The sequence below is a fragment of the Danio rerio genome, chromosome 11 (genome assembly GCF_052040795.2).
Source record: "Danio rerio strain M-AB ecotype USA chromosome 11, GRCz13ab, whole genome shotgun sequence".
Classification (NCBI taxonomy): domain Eukaryota; kingdom Metazoa; phylum Chordata; class Actinopteri; order Cypriniformes; family Danionidae; genus Danio; species Danio rerio.
Window position 1 is genome coordinate 38,712,381 of NC_141031.1, and position 22,153 is coordinate 38,734,533.

The following is a 22,153-nucleotide window of genomic DNA, read 5'->3' on the forward strand; positions in this document are numbered from 1 at the left end:
TGCACGTAACTGAGTAGGATAAACCTTTTATGGTATAAAAAAATTAGCATGAACTACAATGGAAACACTTCACAGAACATATTCCAGTATACGCATTAAAAAAAGTCATGCGGTTTTGTTATAAGAGATCATGTGATGATAAAAAAAAAGGGTGTGAATGGAAAAACCAGCAGGCTGAGCACACTGTAAAATATCTGAAATGTTGGTTCGATCATTCTAAAATGCCTTAACCATTACAGTGGTAGTGTTATTTAATTAATAAATACTTCCAGAATAGTCAAGAGCGTCTGTGCTCTGTGTCTCAACCCTTCAAATGCCATCACGTGTTCATTGCGTGTTCACAATGACTTCAGAGGCGCAAGTAGCCTAATTAAATAAAGAAAAGATTCACGCAGCTTCTCCTACCACAGCAAATTCAGTTTTTACTTTTGATATTTAGTGCCAGTTATTCAGGAAGTGATGATTTTGTTCTCTTTGACTCATTGGATGAAAAGGTTGCTTTATTTGCACATCTTTTGCGATATTCTAGTCTAGTCTGAATTCCACTGTAGATAGTCATGCAGTGTAAACTTTGCCTTAATAATAAAATAACATATGTATGTATGTCTTTCTTTTCCTTTAAACCCTGTTTTAACACATTTTAATTAGTTTTTAATTATTTTGAATCATTTTTATTTTCTTGCTTTTATTCTTGATTACATAAAGCACTTTGGATTACCATTGTGTATGAATTGTGCTATATAAATAAACTTGCCTTGCTATCGAAAAACATGCAGCATGAACACTATCAAAAAAAATCTTGTGTTTTCCACAGAAGTCAGTTAGTCAAACTCGTTTGAACAATATTTGGGCAAATTTTTTTGTAAACTGGAATTAAATGTTAAGATAATGCACACAATAGGGCATATGCAGAAGTATGCGGAAGGACTTTTAATTTGTCGGTAACTTGGGTCAAGTGCTTCTGGTGCACTGTATGCAGTTACAAAATCAATGCGTTTAAGGTCTGTTTTCTTTTAAACATCAAGTATCTTTACTGCCTGATTGGTATACAACATAAAGTGGGTCTCAGAATGTATAAGAAGCACTGCATTTAATGACATTTTTCCATGTCATGTCTTTAAAATACGACCATTTATTTTACCTCAGTATTTTCAATGGAGTTTCTTTGCTAGCCTGCTGATCCTGACGGGTGCATGCGTGTAAACAGCGTATCATCTCGTTTTACTCTTGAACAACTAAATGAACACTGAAGTCTATTTAACTGATTGTATTTTAATAACATTACCACATCAATTCTGCAAAAGGAGCCGTATGAAATTTATAAGGGCACATTAACAATTCACCAGAAGTTTATCAGCTTGAGAAGAAACACTAGCTATGCATATACCCTATTATAGGGTTATTTTGCAAGCCAAGTCCATTTAAAAATACATATTTCTGTATATTAATGAAAATTGTATTTCACAGAAGAGTCATGAGGGTAAAGGGAGAAAAAAAACACAGCACTTTCATTTTTAGCTGCAAATGCAGATGATATGCTAAGATTACATTTAACAACATTACCCACGATGTGAAACTTTGCTTCTGTACAAAAGATCTAAACTGGATTCCCTAAAGTATTTGCAGTTTCACCTGTTAAACATGTTGTGGCACATTCAAGCCCTCAAGGGAAAATGCTTTGGAAAAAAAAAAGTTACATAACAAAGACAGAGTGACATATTTGAATATACGCTCAGGTTTGATCAAGATTTTCCATCAACCACCTTTTTAATCCTCATTTAAGTCCTAATCAAGGTGTGTGTCATTCAAACTTACTGTACAGCAAGGTCTTTATGTGTATATATGCATAAGTAGGATTGCTAAGCATGTGTGTGTATGTGTGTGTGTGTGCAGAGAAGAAAAATGAGGTCAGTTGGATTTGCAGGATGGTTCTCTCTCTCTCCCGCCTGCGAGTCGACCACATGACAGGTGCTTGTTACATAACCCGGCGAGCTAAAAATACCACGGCTGAAAGATGTATGAGGACGGACTCACGGCTGAGAGACGAGCTGCGGTTTGGATCGACGAGCTGGAAATCTGCACAATCCGGTTCAGAGCCATTCTACAAACCCACGTCAAAGAGTCTGTTCTGCTCATTGATACAAACCTAAACACTGACATGCAAGGACTAAAAAATTGAATATAAAGCTGAAAATAACAAATTAAGGCGAGATAAGATTGAATTTTTTGTTAGTTGATGATTTAATGCATTGATCATGCAACATTCTTGATCATTGTCTTTGAATGAAGCACAAGATAAAGTTTGGAGAATCTGATGATCTGGCTTTAATTGGGTCAGATTGAGATGTAAAACAGTAAAACAAAATGAAATAAAATGATAAAATTAAAAACTGATGATCTAAAAAAAGATTTAATTAAATAAAATTTAAAAAGTTAACCAATGAACGAACAAGCAAGAATGCAAGTAAATGAGTGAACAAACAAATAAAAAAATTAAAATATGTAATTAAAAATATGAATTAAACTAATTAAAAATGTAATAAAATAAAATTATTTAAATACTTAATTAAAAATGAATTTAAAAATAAAATGAAAAAAAAACAAACAAACAAAAAAACGAACGAACGAATGAGTGAGCAAGCGAGCGAGCTGAACACAATAAAACAAAATAAAAAAATTATGATCTAAAAAATAAATAAAATTAAATAAAAAAATAACGAATAAATGAGTGAGCAAAGGAACGAACGAAGAAACGAACGAACAAACAAGCAAGTGAGCTCAATATTCTGAACACAATAAAATAAAATAACAACTGATGATCTCAAAACATAAAAATAAAATAAATAAAAAGAAAAAGAAACAAATGAACGAACAAACGAATGAACGAACGAGCGAACAAAAACAACGAATTAAATAAAATTAAAAAATAAATAAAACTTTAAATATTAATTAAAAAAACAAAAACAAAACATAAACAAGCAAACGAAAGAACGAACAAACAAACAAGTGAGTGAGCGAGCGAGCTCAATATTCTGAACATAATAAAATAAAAAAATGATGATCTGAATTTTTTTTTATTAAATTAAATTAAAAAAATAATGAATAAACGAATGAGTAAACAAGTGAGCTAGCGGATAAACGGATGAAAGAAAAACGAGCGAGCGAGCTCAATATTGTGAACACAACTGGAATTAAAAGTAAAAACTGCAATTAAAAATTAAAAACTAAATAAAATACAGTGCAACCAATAATAAATAAAACTACTAAATATTTTTTTAAATCTCAAAAAACAATTAACTAACTAAATAAACAAACCACACCAAGTCTCAAAGTCATGAAAATGAGGTCAAAAGCGAATAAAGCATTACATAAACAATATGAGGTTTATTACAGTACTCCAAAAGAACATCAGTCTCTCAGGCTGCACAGAAATAGTTGTGTAATGTACAGTAACTGTTCCATCTCCACACTGGACAGGGAAGGGGTTTTATGCAGCTCTTTGACTGTAAAGCTCCTGATCTCCTGCACATTGAGGTTACACACACACTGACCTACTTTTGAAGTGTGTGAATGGCGGAGGGAAGCAAACACAGGAATCCTGCAGGGCCTCTCTCTTGACCCTTACACATACTGTACTGAACTCTGCAGAAGAGCTGGAATAATCCTCTCTAGACCTGATGATTGCTATTAAATGTGCTTATAAAGACACCAGTGACTCTGAAAGGGCCTCAATGAAAATGGCAATACTGTCAAACAACATTAATGTAATAGGGGTGATTACTGTAGCTAGACAGCATGAATAGCAAATAGATTATAAATTCTGAATTGTTCTCATATTGCAAGTTATATTTAAGAGGTAAAACTACCTCAAGCTCATGTGGCGAGTCTATGGTATTAATAGTCTGCCATAAAAATGATCTAAATATATGGTTTTTAATGATTAATCATAAACATGTCAAATCTAATATAAAATTATACAGTTTGTTTCATTTAATTAAATTATTTATATCTTGTTATATATTTAATTTAATTTATATATAATTTATACTATGGCATTTCTGTGTGTAGTTTGCATGTTCTCCCTGTGTTGGCGTGGGTTTCCTTCAGGTGCTACCCCAAAGTCCAAAGGCATGCGCTATAGGTGAACTGGCTAAGCTAAATTGGTCTTATGTGTATGGGTGTTTCCCAGTAAGGGGTTGAAGCTGTTAGGGCATCTGCTGTGTTAAACATATGCTGGATAAGTTGACGGTTAATTCTGCTGTGGCCACCCCTGATTAATAAAGGCAATAAGCTGAAATAAAAATAAATGAATGATTTTATTATAAAAACATTGAAATAAAAATGCATAGTAAATATTATATATTATATAATAAATAATATTGATTGCAATTTATATAAATAATTTAACAATAAAAACGATGTAAAATAATAACAATAATTATTATATACATTTGTATGTTATATATTATAATATAAATGTTATAAGTAAATATTATATAATTTGACAATCTTTATCCAATATTTTAAATATTACTATTATTTTTTTCTTATAAAATGATACCATATTATGTATCATTAATAATATTGATTGCAATTTATGTAAACAATTTTGATAAAGTAAATACACAAAACTAGTTATGATATAACTAAGTATAACTATAACTAAGTATAAAGTATAACTATAATAACTAAGACATACAGTTGAAGTCAGAATTATTATCCCCCCTTAGAATTTTTAACAAATATTTCCAAAATAATGCTTTACAGAGCAAGGACATTTTCATAGTAAGTCTGATTATATTTTTTCTTTTAAGTTTTACTTAAGTTTTACTTGTTTTATTTCGACTAGAATGAAAGCAGTTTTTTATAAAAATAAATAAATAAAATTATTAGAGACTTTAAGCTATATTTTCTTTCTGATCGTCTACTGAACAAACCATCGATATATAATAACTTGCCTATGTAATTACCCTAACCTGCCTAGTTAACCTAATTAACCTAGTTAAGCCTTTAAATGCCACATTAAGCTGTACAGAAGCATCTTGAAAAATATCTAGTAAAATATTATTTATTGTCATCACAGCAAAGACAAAATAAATCAGTTATTAGAAATTAATTATTAAAATAGAAGCGCATATATATATATATATATATATATATATATATATATATATATATAAATTTATTTCTTTTCAGCTTAGTCCCTTAATTTATCAGGGGTCGCCACAGCAGAATGAATCGCTCATGTATCCATCTTATGTTTTACACAGTGGATGCCCTTCCAGCTGCAACCCATCACTGGGAAACATCCACACTCACTCATTACCACACACATACACTACGGACAATTTTTAGCTTATCCAATTCACCTTTACCTTAGTTTTTGGACTAGTGGGGAAACCGGAGCACCTGGAGGAACATGGGGAAAACATGCAAACTCCACACAGAAATGCCAACAGACCCAGCTGGGGCTCAAACCAGTGACTTTCTTGCTGTGATGCGATTGTGCTACTCACTGCGTGTTGCCCATAATATATAATATTATTTATATTTACAATATTATTAAAATGCAATATCATAAAAAAGTTAAAAGAATATAATGGGGAGGAAAACATGTTTCTCTTGAGTGTCATGGCCTTGACTTGTGCACATGAAACAGTGGAAAAACACAACAGTCATGATGCAGAAAAACTTGAACTGATCTACTTGTATAAATCTGTTAAATATCAAACATCCAGCCTATAATAAACATTTGACCGCTGCTGATTGTTTTATAACCATGTTTACAGCATGTACAGTGTTTAAAATTCACCTTTGACATTTCCTCCTTCAGCTTTTATTTGTTTGTATTTTAAACCGTGACATATATTGCTTTAGACATTTCTGGCTCCCTTTGCTTTGAGAGCACAAGAGTTTTTCAATTGAAGACCCAAACGCTTGCTCGTGTGCATTTGGAGAAAACTGAACGGCCCAAAACAAAAGTCCCTTCGGAGCCTGATGCCGAGCTGAACAATGCAGAGTTTATGCCAGTCACAATGTGCCGCTTATGCCAGTCACAATGACTGGGCAGGCACAACATGAAAGAGAAACAAAGGAAGCCTAATAAATATTATCACTTACATCTGAAGGTAGGATCATAACACAAGGGGTAACACAAGCAGATTGTGCTTAAAAAAACAGGTATTAAAATGCCCTTAAAATGTGTTTACCTGGGCAAAAACACTAACTCAAACACTATTGTTTCCTCGTTCTCATGTAAAACAGTTGACTGTTGCATTGTTCACAGGGACATTCATTAGCCACCCTCAAGATTTTTGTTTTAAAAACGCAAAAAGTATTGTCAATATAAAATAGAAACTCATAAAGGTCTGAAAGCACTAAATGGAGAAAAAATATAGAGTAAATGTTAATTTTTGGTGAACTACCTCTTTATTACCATGATTAAGGTTCACTTTAGGGCTGCACAATATATTGTTTCATCATCGATATTGCAATGTGTGCATTCGCAGCATCTGCAGTGGTGAGTTGGGATTTTTATACTTCATCAGCAATGAAGAATGTATAATGTTATTTTACATTACACATGATTATTCAATATTAGGCATGGGATCGATATGCTGACTTATTGTGATAATTCTAGAGGTGTGAACCTACACTGGTCTCACGGTTTGGTTCGGTTACGATTATCATGCCATCGATTTTGTTCAATTCGATATCTCGGTGCATCACAGTGCATTGACGATGCTTTCCATACACACTTTTATACTTTCTTCACAGCAGCAATTCCTAAATTAAAATTGACAAGTATATATTTATTTACTATTTGTAATACAATTTTGTCCTTTAATACAAACAGTCAGATATACAAACTGTACCTTTAAACAACACGAGCATTTATAGCAAATAAACAAATATAAATTTCCCGCTCTCTTTCTGAGCCTCGTCTAGCAAGTTCTTTCTTACACCCTTACAGAAAGGGCTGCGATTGGTTTTAACGCGCTGGCGCTCTTCACAGAAGAGTGACACTGATATACGGCAGCGGCGATCACAGCTGATGCATGAGAGAGACAGTGGAAAAAACTCATAGTATCGCTGTAACAGCCGAGAGGAGAGGAAAAGTCATGGCAGCAGGTCAAATGGGCCACAGTGAGAGAGAGAGAGAGAAATGGAGTTTACTTTCATTCTCTCAATCGCAGTGAAATAGGGGCTTCTGCTGTAAGTGTCATTGAAAGACTGTCCAGCAAACACACATGCAGTGAAATTATGCACAGTTTCAGCGTTTTTAAGAAGTTGGAGCACTTTAAATACTCGCGTTCGCCACCCTCGCCATAGTAAGCTACAGCGAGATAGCGCATATGAGATAAATGGCATCAGTATATAATAACCGCTTATGATTATTACTGAACCAATACTGAATTGTCTGCGTCTGCATCACGTTGCACTGAAGAAACAATTAATTTTGACACCCTAGATAATTGGAACAAATTATCAATATGCTGATTTACTGTGATAATTCCATCTGAGATACTTCATCAATGTAGCTAAGTATTGATATTTATTTAAAGGTACAAACAATCTGGATTAGTTCATCAGCCTTGCACTGCTACTGTTTATTACTTAGGCAGAAGTACATAAGGTGGTGCTTCTCATAATGGCGGATCGAACACATATCAAAATATATCTGCTGTTGATAAAAGTAATACATTTTCTAGCTTTATGATACGTTTTCCCAGTTCATTTACAAATATCATGATATATTGTGAAAAGTTTTCTTGCGATATATCACATTCTATGATTTTCGGGGGCAAAATATCATGATAATATTGTATCGTATTACTGAACCTGAATATTTGACTACTTATTTTACTTTTATCTTTGCTTTACTTTATTTATTTACGCTTTATTTGATTCACTCCTCTATTATTCCAATCAATCTAAGTTAATGCTTTCACTCCGAATAGAGATTTTACAAGTCATCTGCCAAAACTGTTTAAATATCGCAATGTATATCGCAGAAAAATAAAATATCGCAATATCAGTTGTTCCAATATTGTGCAGCCCTTGTTCATTTCACTTAAAAATGTAAAAAAAAAAAAAAAAGAAATGACAATTGTTAATTTAGTCACACAGTTTTTTCTTCATAAATGTTTGGTGCTTGAATGGCATTAGTAAATGAACAGCTGATGGTCATTTTTGGGTGAACTATACCTTTAAGCAGTGATGTAAGAGTGAAGTAACTGCTGGAGCTTTGTCTTTATCTGGGTCTCTGTTTTCAGGGTCAAATCTCAAACACACAGAGGTGTCGTATTCCTCTGACATGTATACAAACACACACTTCTGATCAGAAAGAGCAGGGAGGAGATAAACACACAGTCTTGACTGAAGCTTATGAGATTAGAGAAAGCGTGTGCGTGTGAGTGCTGGACTCAGGTGACAGGTTACGCCAATGATCGCCGATAAGAGGACAAGATCAATAACTAGGTTAGGCACAACAGTTATGTGCATCAATAATTTACATGAACACCCCGAAAAGAACACACACACACGCATATAGGTCAGAAATGCTTTTACAGGTGTCTGAAGTTAGATAATGCATCCACAGTTTACTTAAGCAAACAAGTAAATTAATCTTGATGATTTTTTATATTAATTGCATTGTCATAAAATGTAATGATTAATATTAAACTTTTTTTTAAGAAATGCATTAATAGTTAAGTAAACAAACAAAAAAATTAGAGATGTAAATAAGCTTAATTACATGTATTTATATTAAACACCCACACCCCCCACAAACACACACAGAAAATACTACATAAAGTATAATTTAGTAGTATATGTAGGAAATATATGAGATTCATATTTATTATTTAACATTTCTATATCAAAATAAATCATTCACTATATATTTTTATGTAAGGCATACAGTCACATCCATTAAACATGGCTTAAATGTTAAAACTGAAGAAATAGGTGAGTGTATTGTATGTTACGGAAATGGAAATGGGTGGAAGGGATCATATCACTTGGAATGAATGAATTATATAAGATGTGTTATGACGGCAGTGAGGCCGGCAGCATTTTTTATTGGAGCTCTGTTATGTAGGCCAAATTATGTCTTTCAGGGACTGTGTGCTGAAAGTAGGCCAGCGAAGTGTCAAGTTCCAGCATCTGTTGCTGGCTGAACTCAATTACCTCTATAAAAACAGCAATCGCTGCTCTAATGAGTTTAAAGTGTGATCAAAGTCGTGGTTAAATTTCTAGTAAGTCCGGAAGCATTTCTGCCGTTGAGAATATTTGCAATGTGATGTTTACAGAGTACTACAAACCAGAATGTTTGGATTAAGGGATATTATTAATAATACATACAGTACCAATGACGCTACATATACTGGGGGAAATAAATATTGAACACGTCATGTTTTTTTTTCCTTCAAATAATATTTCTAAAAAAAAATTTGACATGGAATTGAACCAGATTTTGGTAAAAGCCCAAACAATACACACATAAAAATTCAACATTCTTTCCCTGAAACCATTTGAGAGTTTCCTTGGCTGTGTTTGGGATCATTGTCTTGCTGAAATGTCCACTCTGGTTTCATCCTTATCATCCTGCTAATGTAGATGTTGGACTGAAGCAGCTAATTTACAATGACGAAGGGCAGAGGGCTGCTAAAGAACTACAGAGAAATTTCAACTTCTGTCTGGGTTTTCCCTGCCTTTCTACACCTCCCTTTCTTCATGTGTTCAATACTTTTTTATTAAATATAACTTCATTTGTAAACTAATTTGAAATGGGTTTTTTGCATACATGGATTTATTTAGTTGTTACCAACATCCAGTAAAAATTTCAAGTCAACAGCACCTTTAAAAATGTTTTCTGAGAATAATGGTGACGTGTTCAATATTTTTCCCCCACTGTAAAAATCAGTTTAATATTACACATAAAACTTCACGTCAAACATTAAAAAAAATTTTTGTCTCACCTCCACGGACACCTCCACCTTCCAGTGGATAGAAGAATGCTACCAAGAGGTTCATGAGGACGGCGAGGTTAAAGGAAATGCTGCTCCAAAAGGACATGTTACGGGAACACCAGTACAGGATGGGCTGAGCTGGAGGAGGCAGCAAGTTAAAAATTCAATTCCAAGTGTTAAAAGACCATGCACACCAACACAACACAAAACACATCATCCCACAATGTTCATTTGGATACTATCACAAAAATAAAAGGTTCTAACACTAAAGCCCTGATGCACACCATGTCAGAGCTTCACACAAGTGGTTCTGGCATAAACCGACAGTTATAAAGTTTTATTGGAACTTTCTGTTAATGTTCAAATTCAGTTGCGAATACTCTAGTGTGAACATTCATGCACCTAGTGGAGGAAATCCAAATTGCAATACATTTGAGTTTTGATGGCTGCATCCCTCACAATACTATCTACGAAATGCTAATTAATACTTCAAGTATTCAGATGACCATCATACAACTGATATGCTTACTACTGATAAGGTGTGCATCCTATAGACATTTTACTATTCAATAACGCAACCGATGAGGCTTTGTAAATAGTAGTAAAAAAACACAACAGACATTTATAGGTAATATTAACGACAACATTCATTAATTTTCTTTTCGGCTTAAGTCCCTTTATTAAACCTGGGCCGCCACAGCGAAATGAACCACTAACTTATCCAGCATATGTTTTATGCAGCGGATGCCCTTCCAGCCACAACCCAACACTGGGAAACACCCATACACTCTTGCATTTATACTCACACTATGCCCAATTTAGCTTATCCAATTCACCTTTAGTGCATGTCTTTGGACTGTGGGGGAAACCAAAACAGCCGGAGGAAAACCCACGTGAACACAAACCCACTGTGCCACCCTGATGCCCCTAACGGCAACATATGTATTGAAATGTAATGTGTGTTTATATAGCGCATTTATCTTGTATGGCTGTACCCCCAAAGTGCTTCAAAATCCTGAAGCGGTCTCTTCACACCACCACCAGTGTGCAACATCCACTTGGATGATGCGACGCCAGCCACAGGACAATGGCGCCAATGGGCTCACCACACACCAGCTATTGGTGGAGTGGAGAGACAGTGATAGAGCCAATTCAATGGATGGGAATGATTGGGAGGCCATGATTGGTAAGTGCTGATGGAGTGAATTTGGCCAGAACACCAGGGATAGACATCTACTCTTTACGAGAAGTGCCTTGGGATTTTAAATGACCACAGAGAGTCAGGACTTCGGTTTGACATCTCATCCGGAACACGGCACTCACTGAGAGCATAGAGTCCCTTTTATTTTACTGGGGTCTTTAAGACTCACACAGACCACAGGTTGAGCGCCCCCTGCTGGCCTCACTAATACCACTTCCAACAGCAACCTAGTTTCCCATGTGGTCTCCCATCCAGCTACTGACCAGGCTCAGCCCTGCTTAGTGAGTACCCGGTCTTGGGCTGCAGGGTGATATGGCTGCGGCTAAAATATAATGTCTATATTATTATTATACTACACAATCCCCTAACATTTTAGTTAAAGTATGAATTCTCACTATTAACTTGTGGCATTTACATGCCTATTATTAGGTTGTTGGCTGTTTATTAATACATAGCAAAAGTCATAGTTAATGGTTTATTAATACTGAAAATCTTAAAGTAAAGTGTGCCCCACAGTTCAAACTACATAGAACATGGAGATTTTAAAAGCAATAAATGTATTACTGTACTTATGACTAATACCTACTGAGACAGTGTGTATTTTTCAGACATTGGTTTAACTGATTGCGTGACCAAATCGGATCACAGAAGATGGTAGCAGTGTTTGAAATTAGCTTGAAAAGTCACTATTTTGGCAATTCTCTTTTGTTCTGAAAATACAAATTGCACTTCAGGACTTATACTGTGGTCTGACATAGAAAATGATCTCACGCAATACAAGTGTTTTTTGTATGAGATAACAGATGATGTCACATTACTGCTCATCTTCTCCCAAGTTCAACTCTGTGTTTTTTAAAGATTGATCCATTATGTCATTCTTCCGGCTTCAATAAAATTACAGTGGCAGATGTGTGTTAGTTTCCATGGCCATCTCAACGACCATTTCTGACCAATCTCAAACTCGTATGCAACAGTTGACCCTGCGCATTTCCCATTACATCCAATCAGGACAACTCCCAATAATACTAATTTTAGTAAAAGTCTAGAAGTCTTCTGAAAATATTGCTCATTCCAAACAAAACATTTACTGAATGTAGTTAGGGGCTGTTTGGTCAGCGGTGCACTGAAGCAATTTAACAAACCGCACCTCAAATTGAAGTCAAAAACCATAGAAAGAAGAGCAGAGAGTTCAAAGAGTTTTTAAGTGCGGCCAAACCATATACGAGAGCTCACTGACCTCAACCACCACCTTTGTTTTGACCCATGACTCTTTTAGGAGTCTAGCAGGAGGATTTAGTTTCTAAGCTATGGCTATTTTGACAGGGGGGTTTTTGTCTGAAAAGAGGAACTGGAGGAGGGGACTTTCACACAGAGGCCGCCACACTCATGACTTGGGGTTGCAGCAATGGAACGTTGCTTCTACTTTGATTCAGACTGATAAAAACTCTGTCATCATCCATAAAGGTGCATCAGTAATTCACACCTTCTTTTTTTTAGCGACTCAAGGCCTTAAGCCTCAAAGATCTGATCTAGAATTGTGGCCAAATGTCCCATGCATGTGAATTATGCTAAAAAATAATCCTCTGCAAGCCTAAGCATCTGTTGATTTGCTTTTTTCGACATGGTTCAGATCGTTATCTTGCGCTTTTTATCTTGTCATTGCGGTTTACCTCATGGTCTTCCTGTCTGAGAACTCTTATCCTTTTCCAAAGAAGCCATTTCTCACCGTCCCTGCCAATCTCTTTTCCAATGAAATAAAACATTGAAATTTGATCATGATCTGCTTTTAATTTAACAGTCAGAGGTGCACGGGACCTAAAAATATCTTTGAAAAATTTTTATGTCACTTTTGGACTAAATTCAAGCACTTTCCAATTGAGAACGGCCGGTATCCCAATCCCTGACTGCTGAGGGGTTTCTGATTCAAGTTCAACAGGTTTCAATAGCTGGTACAATGCCATTTGGAAATGGCTCCAGGAAATGGTGGAAAATGGCCTTCAGAGTTTCTCGTTTCCCATCCCTGATTGATTAGATCCCTCACTCATCTTATTTCCGTAATCAGCTTTCGTGATGTAGGCCCCTATGAGGGTTTGTTAGGAATTCATTCAGATTCTCCCTGAGCCGGCTTTACCTACTGCTTCTCAAACCTTCATTCTCAAACACATAGAACTAAAAACTTCACAATATATTATTTACTTTTAAGATTTGTCTAGCTTAAACAAGTGAATACGTTTACATCCCCTCCCCATGTCCCTGGCTTTAAGGGGGTCAGGGCAAGACATGCATGAACCAGCACCAGTGCACCAAAAGTGGCCGCACTGCTCAGAAAGAACCCTGATGGGTCCCTGGAAGCTCTGGGGAATGGAGAGGATGTGTAAAGCAGCTTACTAGGTCAGAGAGGAAGGGAGTGTACACGCACAAGGCACGGAGTTTGCGTTACCAGTGGCCTCTTGAGTACCTCGCAGCTTCTTCTGCCAGTTCATCTCATTAAAAAGGTCTTCAGAGCGCAAGAAGAAGTCATTGATCTTGCTGCCCTGCTCGTCGCGCTCTGTGGTGTAATAGACGCGAAGCTTGGACTCCTGGGTTAGGAATTCGCAAATGTTGGGGACGGGAAATACAATCTGTTCCATTGTGCGATCCAGGCGGACGATCTGTAAGAGAAAACAAAGGGACATCTCGGATTGGTTTATAGAGGTTACACTTGTAAAAACACAACTAGATGCGCAACCGAGGATATCTTGCTAATGAGTTATTGACATCAATATTTTTATCACAAAAATCATAATAATTTAGAAGTAATTGGCCATTTTCAGCCTCTCCCATAAGCGTACAGTGTTTAAATAGGACTGAAGACTCAGAAGTAAACACGCACTGATATGACTGGATTTGCATATTTACAAATATTCAAAAGTCTGGAAGGGCTGGTCTCTTCTTTAATGTTTGTTTTCTGCGTAGATCTGCATTTCTCTCTCGTTATTATCACAAATTGGGGCGGAGCTAAACAGGCTCAGATGTACAAGTCAATGATGAACAACTTTTGTGGAGGCGGAGTTTAGCCACACTATTGCATAATGTTCATTATTATTAGTAATAGTATTTATCTTTATTATTACATTATAAAAGTTTTTGAGTTGATGTTTTTTTAATTCAGTACACTTTTATTTGTCAAAAGATATTTGGCTTCTGCATAGATCGTATCACAAATCGGGAGTGGAGCTGAACAGGCATGTGATTTACAAGCAGATGATGAACATCCTCTGTGGAGGCGGAGTTAAGCCACATTATTACATAATATTTATTATTATTATTATTACTATCATTATTATTATTATTATATTTATTATTGTATAATAACAGTTTTTGAGTTATTTTTAAATTCAGCATACTTTTATTTGTCAAAAGATATTTGGCTTCTGCATAGACCGTATCAGAAATTTGGGGTGGAGCTAAACAGGCAGTGACATACAAGTAGATGATCAGCAACTACTGTGGAGGCGGAGTTTAGCCACACTATTACATAATGTTTATTATTATTTTATTTAAATTTTTTTATTTTATTAATATATAATAAGAGTTTTGAGTTGATGCTTTTTAAATTTAGTATACTTACATATGTCAAAAGATGTTTGGTTTCTGTGTAGATTGTATCACTTATCATGGGTGGAGCTAAACAGGCAGTGATGTTTAAGTATTAATTAACTACTTCTGTGGAGGCGGAGTTTAGCCACACTATTGCAAATATTTATTATTATTATTATTATTATTATTATTACATAATAAGAGTTTTTGAGTTGATGTTTTTTTTATTCAGTTTACTTTTAGATGTCAAAAGATGTTTGATTTCTGTGTAGATCGTACCACAAATCGGGATGGAGCTAAACAGGCATTGATGTACAAACAGATGATAAACTACTTCTGTTGAGGCGAAGTATAGCTACACAATTACATGATATGTTTTATTATTATTATTTTATTTACATATAATTACATAATTAGAGTTTTTAAGTTGATGCTTTTTAATTTAGTATACTTTCATGTCAAAAGATGCTTGGATTCTGCATAGTTCGTATCACAAATCATGGGTGGAGCTAAACAGGCAGTGATGTACAAGTAGATGAACTACTTTTGTGGAGTTTAGCCACACTAATACTTAATAAAGCGACATATTCCAAGATTGTGAGTTGATGTTTTATAATTTAGTATACATTTACAATAGTCAACATTCAAAGTTAATCAAAATTGTTTTTCAAAATTGTCCTAGCACAAAAATGAGTGTTGTTAAATAGTTTTAGGAAGACTCTGGTCAACATTTGAAGTGGATCATCACCTATTATCAATGTAATGTTGTCAAAAGATTCTTGAACACATGAACAATAGTAACACTAAAACTTATGTACTCCAGTTTATGAAACTGTGCATTGTGGATCCACAATGTCCAACTATAGATGGCCATTACTGACCTCAATTTGAGCTGTGTGTTTGGCGTAGAACTCCAAAGCTTCATCTCCCTCCCCATACGTCCCTCCTGGCTTCAGCATAGCCTGGAGTTCCTTGTTGTGTCTGGCTAGCTGTGGGTGTATGTAAAAAAGGGATGAGACTCTGTTTGTTTTCATTGAGACATTGTGCGTATGATGTAATGACCCATTTAGCCTTCTTGTTTTGCTCATAACACACTTTACCGTCAGCAAACAGCCAACGCCTGTCTGAGAAATGCTGATTAAAATTCAATAATGCAATTTTGAACTTAAAATCAGCCTAATCATAGGTATATGAACATTAATAGCATACCTAATCTGTGAGTGTTTCAGAATATGATGTCAAATGGCCAATGTTGCATTGCTGATCTCATTATAGTTCATTCCTTAATCCTATAATACACCACAAAAATTATGCCACCCACACCTACACATTTCACCAAACTAGAGCCTTTAAGATCGCAATAAGTAACACTACTATGCAAAGGTCCAGTAAATGCATTGTGAATAAATGGGGAAATTATTTCCTTGTTGAAACATTTGGTCTGTCTACACTGTACTACACTCATATATCAATCTATCTAGAGATGGAGATCGTAATAGAACATATTAAAAGATGTAAGTACAGAGAGACAGACAGACAGACAGACAGACAGACAGACAGACGGATACTGTATATAGACAGACAGGCAGACAGACAGACAGACAGACAGACAGACGGATACTGTATATAGACAGACAGGCAGACAGACAGACAGACGGATACTGTATATATATAGAGACAGACAGACAGACAGACAGACAGACAGACAGACAGACAGACAGACAGACAGACAGACAGACAGACAGACAGATAGATAGATAGATAGATAGATAGATAGATAGATAGATAGATAGATAGATAGATAGATAGATAGATAGATAGATAGATAGATAGATGTAAAAAAGAAAAAGAAAAAAAGAAAGAAAATAGAAAGTAGATGATTGATTGATTGATTGATTAATTGATTGATTGATTGATTGATTGATTGATTGATTGATTGATTGATTGATTGATTGATTGATTGATTGATTGATTGATTGACTGACTGACAGACGGAAGGATGGATGGACGGACAGAAAAGTTAATAGATAGATAAACAGTGGGTGGGTGGGTGGATGGATGGATGGATACTGTACATACAGTAGATGGATGAATGGATGGATGGAAATTGTAGATGGGGGGATGGATGGATGGATGGATATAGAGGGGGGGTGTGGGTGATTGGGTGTGTGGATGGATGGATGGATGGATGGATGGATGGACGGACAGGTAAATAGATATGCAGTGGGTGGGTGTATGGACACTGTATTTAGATGGATGAATTGATGAATAGATGGATGGATAGAGGGATGGATTGATAGATAGATATACAGTGGGTGGGTGGATGAATGAATGAATGAATGAATGAATGAATGGATGAATGGATGGATGGATGGATGGATGGATGGATGGATGGATGGATGGATGGATGGATGGATGGATGGACGGACAGGTAAATAGATATGCAGTGGGTGGGTGGGTGTATGGACACTGTATTTAGATGGATGAATTGATGAATAGATGGATGGATAGATGGATGGATTGATAGATAGATATACAGTGGGTGTGTGGATGAATGAATGAATGAATGGATGGATGGATGGATACTTTATATAGATGGATGAATGGATGGATGAATAGTGTAGATGGGTGGATGTATGGATAGATATACAGTGGGTGGATGTATTATTATACATAGCGGGTGGGTGGATAGATACTGTAAATATTCTTATATACTTATCCATCTACATATCTTTTATTATGTTTTATTACAATGTCTATTTCTAAATAGCCTCATTCAATATTCTCACAATGGCCCAACTACGACAACAAATGAGGGTCAAAGCCCAGCAGTGAACAAATAAACTGTTTAAAAAAAAAAAAAAAAAAACGGTCAGTGCAGCTACTGCAGAATCTGCTCCGGTGGTAAAACTAAATGGATTACTTGTTGCAGCAATTATGGATTGACCTTTTGAGCCTTAACCTGCAAAAGCACATTTCTCTATGATTGGAGTAAAATGGAATAAATGGACCCCAGTGTAATGAACGTTTTTGTTCTTTGGCCCTTTCATTCAACAAACCCCTGATTCCGAAACAGTGTCATTTGGAGGGCCGGTGAAGAAAAAAAAAGGAAAAGAAAAAGCTGTACCGTTCTGAACACGGTTACATAACTGATCCTCCGACTGTGACCCAGATAATTACGTGAATAGGCAGAAAATCTATACAGCTGAAACACGAAGGGGAGGGTGGGAGTGTGATATAATCTAGACATCTGACACAGTGAACGCACAGAAAGTGTGTCTAAGTGCGTTTATGTGTAGGTCACCTGATGCGCCAGGATATAGATGTTGTGACCCACATTACGAGGAGAAGCGGCATGCTCTTCTTCACCGTTCTCTCCGTCATCAGTGTGCTCTACCTCGATTTCTCCCTGCATGTAGGCCTTCTTGATCACCTCCACCTGTACGCCAGCCAGAGATTAACATAATAACAGTAGGTGGGTGCTGTATGCAAAACACAGAATCATGGGAAAGATGTGCAAAGTGACAAATCATTGGCATGTACCAGTTCTTTAGGCCGCATGTTGTATAAAATCCTCTCTGCATTCTCACTGTCATGACGGCTTTCCATGATGGCCAGCAGGAGTTTTGAAGCATTATTCTGTATAGAAAATAGTCATTTAGTTCAATCATTTTTAACATATATGCAATAATTCTCTGGAAAGGTTGTAAAACCTTTAGCTCCAGCACCAAGTCCATCCTCTTCTTGCCGAGAGGGTTGATGTCATTGAGGATGAGGGCGATGATGATGTCGATGCCGTTACATTCATGTGTGGCAATGCAGTTCTGAACAAGAGAAAAGATGTTCCAATGCACAAAATTGTTAATTAACCCATCAGAGGGAAACATTCATAAACACTCATACACTACAGACAATTTAGCTTACTCAATTCACTGTGACTGGTAAGTCTCTCTCTTTTCGTAGTGCTTTGGCTTTTTATGTGTTAACTATTGAGATATCCCGGTTGCAACAGAGAAATACTGGGAAATCTCTCTCTAAACATATTTATTGACCCTTAAAGTGATAGTTCACCCACATATGCCATCATTTACTCTTCCTTGACCAGTAAACACAAAAGAAGATATTTTGAAAAATGTAGGAAAACCAGTAACCACTGATCTTCACAGTATTTTTCCTACTATCACTTTCAATAGTTACAGGTTTCCAACATCCTTCAAAATATCTTCTTTTGTGTTCAACAGAAGATATTTTTAAAAATGTTGGAAACCACCATTAACTTCCATAGTATTTGTTTTTCCTACTATAAATCTAAATGGTTACAAAAATATCTTCTTTTGCGTTCAACAGAAGAACAAATAGGCTCAAACTGGTTATGATCAAGTCATGGGTGAGTAAATGATGACAGAATTGTCATTTATGGGTGAACTTTCCCTTTAAAATTATTCCGAACAAAAGCTCCCAACCCCAATTAAAAAAATAAATAAATGAACAATACTATTTGCACATTACAGAACAAAATGTTTCAGGAAGCACATTCCCAAAACCTTAATGTAAAATCAACCTGCAATTAAGAGATTACGTTACGCTTCGGTGAGAGACTAATCATCTAATCGCTATGAGACAAAAGCACATAGTCATCATATAAGTACACATTTCCCTTTAGAAAAGTAGGCCAATGATGATAATCTGTCTTATTAGGGTGCTATGAAGTCAGAAAAGTTGCATAATGCCTATCCAGGAACAAAAAAATGGATTTTCCCAGCATTCTTTCTAAAGCTGGATTATTTCTTCCTACTTCACAGCTCAATATAGTATATGCAACTAAACTTTTGGAATTTTCATACACTCACATGATTATAAAATAAAATATATAATAAACAAAATATAATAAAACATTTATCTGACATAAGTCTGTGTTTTAACCAGCCAGACAATAGCAATACAATATGTGACAGAAATTTCAAGAACCATTTTTGATTTCTGCTTCGGGAACTAGATTGAAGATAATTCCACATACTGATAATACATTTATTATAAGTTTGAACATCGTTTTGCCTGACATTTATAGTAAACTAAAAGCTACACTTGATATTTCACTTCTGATTTAACAAAGAAAAGCATGCATGAACATTCAAACTGTTACCAAACAACTGCAAATACCATGGTATGGTCACTCTCTGTATGTATTTTAATGTTAAAATGGATTCATGTTTTTTTAAGTAGGTCCTGTTTACACCTGGTATTCAGTGTTTTTTGTGTTGACTGATCACAAGTGAGTGACTATAAATTTAGGTCTGAAATGCTCTGAATGTTGAGCTAGTCAACTTTTACATTGTTTTTGTACCATGTGGTTGACTGCATTCAAGCAGCCATAAAAGGTAGTCTACACTACACTGACAGACATCAATTTAACACTACGACATATGTTATGAAGTAAGACTGTCTGAAACTGCAAGTTTGCACAATGTGCTTTAACCAGTCCTGATCTTAACATAAAACCACAAAGATCAGAACGTTTTTGCATCTATCAGAGAAAAAATATGATGCTTTTGTATTGTTATCGATTGATACCTTATTGTTTTGTTCTTCTTCTTATTTAGTAGTGCTAAGCAAATATTAATTGCGATTAAACGCATCCAAAATAAAAGTTTGCTTTGACAAAATATACACTCACCGGCCACTTTATTAGGTACACCTGTCCAACTACTCGTTAACGCACATTTCTAATCAGCCAATCACATGGCAGCAACTCAATTTATTTAGGCATGTAGACATGGTCAAGTCGATCTGCTTCATCAGGATGGGGAAAACCGGTGATTTAAGTGACTTTGAATGTGGCAAGGTTGTTGGAGCCAGACAGGCTGGTCTGAGTATTTCAGAAACTGCTGATATACTGTGATTTTCAAGCACAACCATCTCTAGGGTTTACAAAGAATGGTCAGAAAAATAGAAAATATCCAGTGAGCGGCAGTTCTGTGGCCGCAAAAGCCTTGTTGATTCCAGAAGTTAGAGGAGAATGGCCAGACTGGTTCCAGCTGATTGAAAGGCATCCATCCTTAGAAAGTAACTAAAATAACCACTTGTTACAACTAACGTATGCAGAAGGGCATACCGGTAAGTGTATGGGTGTGCATTGTATATATTTATTACGTATATGTCATACACACAGACATACACAGATATATATTATAACTAAATATAAATAATAATAAAAAATATATATATATATATGCAAGCATATGTGTTTTACATAATAAATATAATTTACTAAATATACAGACTACACGCGAGAAACTTTTATTTTGGATGAGATTAATCTGTTAACAAATGTGAATAAACTGGATAATCCGGAGTATTTTACTATGTAATTTTAGCAATTTTATTTATTTAATTTTTGTTAACACAAAATATAAACGAATGAACTTCACTTTCAGCAGTGGTGTAAAGTAACTAATTACAAATACTCAAATTACTGTAATTGAGTAGTTTTTCCCCAGGAATTGTAATCTAATATGTAGTTTTAAAAATGTGTAATTTTACTTTCCCTTGAGTACATTTTTTGCAATATCTGTACTTTTACTCCATTACTTTTCTTCAACCTGCAGTCACTACTTTATTTTTTCTTTTCTATGAGTATTAGAACAATGAGTCCTGTGATTCCAGTCCAATCAAATCACACATACAGTAGAAGGTAAATCATATCATTATGAACTACCTCAAGACATGGGAGGTTTATAATTACAGCAAACTGTTTGGAAGCATCAAAAGTTTCCAAGAAGATGTCCAAAATCTTTACAAGCATTAACCCGGAGACAATTTAGGTGCATGTCACTGATAAGAAGATGACAAATGTTTACTGTATGATGACCGAAATGGCCTTAAACACCAGCAGGCACAGGACATCAACATGACACCAGATTGACGTTGTACCTTAACTTTATGGGAAAGTTGCATTTTGTTTGGAAATGAAAATCGGGTTGACATCAGAACTCAATGTCAGGCCAACATCAACGCCCAACCTAAAACCAACCAAATATCAACGTCTAATGATGTTACAGCTTGACATCGTATGGACATTTCCACTATGACGTCTATCAGATGTTGGATTTTGGTTGCCATCCCTGACGAATAAATGTCAGTATTTGATGTCAAAATGATGTTGGTTATAAGACGTTGACTTGACGTTGAATTTTGGTCACTTTCTAACAACCTAAAAATTAACATCACTTGATTTCATTATTAGACATCAAAATAATGTTATCCTTAGACGCTGGTTAGAGATAGAATTTTGGTCACCTGACATCACAACCAGGGCTTAATTTGTGCCGGAAAACGTCGGATAAAGATCTAGCATCTCTGAAATCTGATCCGGCACCTCATTATAGCGATCCTCCTCCTT

At 35.5% G+C, this 22,153-nt stretch overlaps 1 protein-coding gene across 50 annotated transcripts in view; it reads right to left on the reverse strand.

The window, feature by feature from the left end:
* Positions 1 to 22,153, reverse strand: part of itpr1b (inositol 1,4,5-trisphosphate receptor, type 1b) — a 246,205-nt gene that overhangs the window by 41,144 nt on the left and 182,908 nt on the right. For 36 of the 50 annotated variants that reach the window (XR_015502790.1, XR_015502787.1, XM_087274000.1 and 33 more), the window contains 6 exons: positions 18,468 to 18,578; positions 18,298 to 18,393; positions 18,059 to 18,193; positions 15,636 to 15,743; positions 13,595 to 13,826; positions 9,984 to 10,112 (listed from right to left, as the gene is read on the reverse strand). Coding sequence is in view for 44 of the 50 variants with exons in the window: in XM_087274000.1 (XP_087130126.1) it covers positions 9,984 to 10,112; positions 13,595 to 13,826; positions 15,636 to 15,743; positions 18,059 to 18,193; positions 18,298 to 18,393; positions 18,468 to 18,578 (811 nt within the window). In the remaining 6 variants the exon portion in view is untranslated. The remainder of the gene's footprint in view (positions 1 to 9,983; positions 10,113 to 13,594; positions 13,827 to 15,635; positions 15,744 to 18,058; positions 18,194 to 18,297; positions 18,394 to 18,467; positions 18,579 to 22,153) is intronic. The other 14 variants (XR_015502791.1, XR_015502786.1, XR_015502788.1 and 11 more) reach the window with 1 other exon arrangement.